This window comes from Setaria viridis, chromosome 9 (assembly GCF_005286985.2).
Source record: "Setaria viridis chromosome 9, Setaria_viridis_v4.0, whole genome shotgun sequence".
Taxonomy (NCBI): domain Eukaryota; kingdom Viridiplantae; phylum Streptophyta; class Magnoliopsida; order Poales; family Poaceae; genus Setaria; species Setaria viridis.
Window position 1 is genome coordinate 45471115 of NC_048271.2, and position 3638 is coordinate 45474752.

The following is a 3638-nucleotide window of genomic DNA, read 5'->3' on the forward strand; positions in this document are numbered from 1 at the left end:
TGGGTTGGGAAATCATGGTGCTTTAGCTTGACAGCAGGATCGTTGTTTGTTACATGAACACCAAAAGCCTCAAATAATGACACAAATCACGCACTGATATACACATGAGCTGAACATGGGCTGTTTCCTTTCCTCAAGCCTCGAGTTATTTTTGCCACTCAAAACTTTCCCCTAATCCATTAGGCACCAAAAAATAAAGCGGGCAGGGCAGGTACATTAGTCACACATACATACAGAACGCGATGACGAGAGCAACGTCACCTACTAGTGACTAGTGAGCGCATCAGATCTACCGCATGGGATCCAGTAAGAAGAAAACAGAGGACGAGACAAACCGGCGATGGAGTTAGGCGTCCTCTTCCCCATGGTCAGGCTGGGCGGCGATGCGGTCACTGCCGGCTGCATCTTGACCGGCAAGGTGACCCACCCTCGGGTACCTCTCCTTGAATTTTTCCTCCCAATCTTGCAACACCTCCAGCTCATCGGGGCTTAGGCCGTCCAAATCCCCAGTGAGGTCATTAGGGTCAAATGACATCAATGCCAGGGCCCGGGTTGCATCCCTCCCGGCAAACAAGGAGTATGGTCCCTGAGGGCCATAAAAGAGCCTGAGGGGAAAATATCAGGGAACACAATCATGAGAGGGCAATAAACCAAATTATACACCCATAATAACACAGGCAGCACCTTATTGCAACAGAAGCCTACTGCTCAAAGGCATACCAGCATAGCATAATCTGATGCCATGGAAAACGTTATGTTTATGCATAAAGTGGTAGACAAACAGATCATATTTCAAATGTCATGTGGAAGTAGGATGCACATGTTCTGTATAGCAACATTCGATACAAGCATCCACGGTATTCAGCAACTAGTCACAGACATACAAATACATTGCACGGGTACCAAGTTACATCTAAGAATCAGAATCCAAACAGCCACATTTTGTCGAAGATTATTTGAAGGACTCGGACCTATATACCTAATTCTTTGGCAGTATATGGAGCAAAGGAACATCCAAATAGAAAACTATAGCATGAGTTCTAGAATCTAGACAGTCTCAACAAAGAAGAATATGCTTGTTGCCTGTTGAAACAGCAGGCTAGGAAGATGAACAATAGTTAAACAAAGCAAGGGATTAAGAGTAGCCCACAGTAGCTATAGACGCCACTGATTGCAGACCGCAGGATAAACAATACTGACTAAACTACAGTAGTACATGATTTCACAAACTATATACTACTTCCTAGACAAATGTGGAGCTAACAAAGGAGGGATGGAGACATGGTAGATAAACTATGATCACTTATACAACATCCAAATGTCTAGCTAAGGAAACAAGGTGCAGAAAGCAATCAGAAACATAAATACTGGAGAAGATAAAGGAAAAAAGAAACCGGAAAGCTAATCAGGTGAAGCAAAAGATCGTAGACATGGATACAGAGCCAGAAAGTACAGTACATATCAAATATGGCAATGTTTCAACTTGAACTTTATATTACTAACCAAGGAGAGATGGCACATGATATATTATGATCACTTATCAAATAAATGACTAGCTGAAGAATCAGCATAAAGCAAACAGAAAGAAAATATTGGCACTGAAATCAGAATATAACGAAAAAAAGGAAACAGCTTAACTAGGTACAAAACTAGGTCCATAGTAGTTGATAGAGCGTTGGGGCATACAACACATACTACTACTAAATATGGCAGTGTTTCAACTCAAAATTTTCAGTTGGACGTATCAGTCTTGGGTCCAGATGAAAACTTCAACAAATAGTTACAAGTTACAAAAAATTGATAGCCTTTAAATAAATAAGGAGTTTAACTTCAGAGCTCTAAAAAGTAGTTCGAGTAGATAAAGTAAGCATAACACCTAAGTTTCATTTTGACAATTTTGGTTTCTCTACATGAAGTCAAACAAGGATCTGTCAGAACTCTCATTGTATAGCTAGAAATATTTTCTTTTTTTTTCTGAAAAAAAACATATAGCTAGTAACATTATAAACTGAAAATTTCCAAGAGATGAATGCATGCGCATACGTTACAGGCTATTCCACAACAAAACATGAAACATCTAAAATACTGCATCTCGAGTTCTCGACATGTCATTCCATAAACAAAAATGACCAGCAATACTGGTCATTGACTATAGTATCTGTGCCACATCTGCTGGCTGCCAAACCATTTGAACGTGTGCCCAGACACATGATCTACTTTCAACCAAAACTCCCAGGTCTAAGTAGTGTCCAGACTCCATAATTATCAAATTACAACACTCCCCCTCACATTAATAAGGGTAATGCCTATGATCTCTATCATAGTGCCCCAACAGTTTTCTGAATGAAATGAACTACCCACACCATCAGCTTGGCAAATTTAAACCTACTTACTGCACGCAATAGCTAAAGATCGGTTATCACCACTCCAACGTAGATTGTTTCCTCTCAACGGTTTCAGCTAGATGCGTTTTACGGTAGCAAGATCAGTTCAATGGGCAGCAACATCAGTCCGCAACGGAAAGCAGAATCGAGCGCAATCCTCACCTCCCGCGCGAGACGTCGTAGACCTGGCCCCGGATGGCGATGAGGATCTGCTTGGCGGGGTCCTTGCCGTCGTACGCCCTGAGCTGCTCGAGCGTGACCTCGCCGACCTCGACGGGGTCGGGATACACGAACGGCATCGGATCCTTCTCCCCCTCCTGCTCCTTCTCCTCCCGCTGCTTGGGAGGCGCCGCGGGGGAGGGAGCCGCGGGGGCGACGAAGAGGGAGGAGACGAGGAGGTAGGTCGCGAGCATGAGGGCGAGGATGGTGGCGGCGGCCCCAGGTGTGAGGCCCGTGTAGGCCTGCAGGGCCTCCGCGAACCCCATCGCCACCATTAGGGTTCGCCGCGGCCGCGAGCGATCCTGGCTGGGGTAGGTGCTGCGGTGCTGCCGGTGCCGGATGTTGTTGTTGACTCGGAGACTTCGCTCGCGGGGGGGATGGAACTTGGAAGGGAAAGGAAGGTTTGGTTGCGTTGCGTTGGTCTGGGACGGCAGCCGGGCGCGGCCAAGCGGAGCCAGCGACAGCGCAAAAGCCGAGCCCCGGCACGCGGCAGACGGCGAAAAAGTGGCGCACGCTGCGCGTAAGGCAGCCGCAACCGGCACCGCCGGGCCTGGGCAGCAAATGTTGGTCGGGTCAGGTTGGCCCGCCGTCGCAGTTTTCACGACCTCGGGGGAAGTCGGGCCTCTTTCGCCGCTACATCTCTGCGGTCGCTTGCTAATTCCGCTTCACAAGTTTGCTGGGCCTGTTGTATCGGGAAAAGGCCGCAAAACTCCCCTTGTGTGATTGTGTCTCGTAACACACTTCCATATGGCACAAACACTAGCGAGCTGAGCTATCGGCACAAAAGTTCACTGCTACATAATACCTGTGTCTGCATACTGCAAGCAACACAATCCAGATAGATGTTTTACACATAACTTTTATAAATCAACTCAATAAGCTCAATTGCCAATGTTTGCAGTGTCTCATCAAACAGGTTGACGCCACCACACACGTTTCTTTTATCCTAGCCAGTTCTTCACATGCACCTCAGATGGTTTGCCCTCTTCTTTTTCAGTTTGTTTCAGTGCTACGCTTGTGTCCGCATCAAAGAGA

The 3638-nt window shown here is 46.5% G+C and overlaps 1 protein-coding gene across 1 annotated transcript; it reads right to left on the minus strand.

Moving 5' to 3' along the window:
- Positions 1–3063, minus strand: LOC117840505 (membrane steroid-binding protein 1). The gene is made up of 2 exons (XM_034721017.2): positions 2547–3063; positions 1–605 (listed from the first exon to the last, which is right to left on the minus strand). Exons 1-2 carry the CDS (start codon positions 2876–2878, stop codon positions 347–349), a joined length of 591 nt encoding a protein of 196 aa, XP_034576908.1. The 5' UTR covers positions 2879–3063; the 3' UTR covers positions 1–346.
- Positions 3064–3638: the final 575 nt, after the last annotated feature.

Bases quoted from the DNA above. Each gene is read 5' to 3' on its own strand.
- LOC117840505 (XM_034721017.2), bottom strand. From the start codon at position 2,878: ATGGTGGCGATGGGGTTCGCGGAGGCCCTGCAGGCCTACACGGGCCTC. The intron at 606-2,546 runs GTGAGGATTGCG...TTTTCCCCTCAG, and splicing joins TACGACGTCTCGCGCGGGAG to GCTCTTTTATGGCCCTCAGG.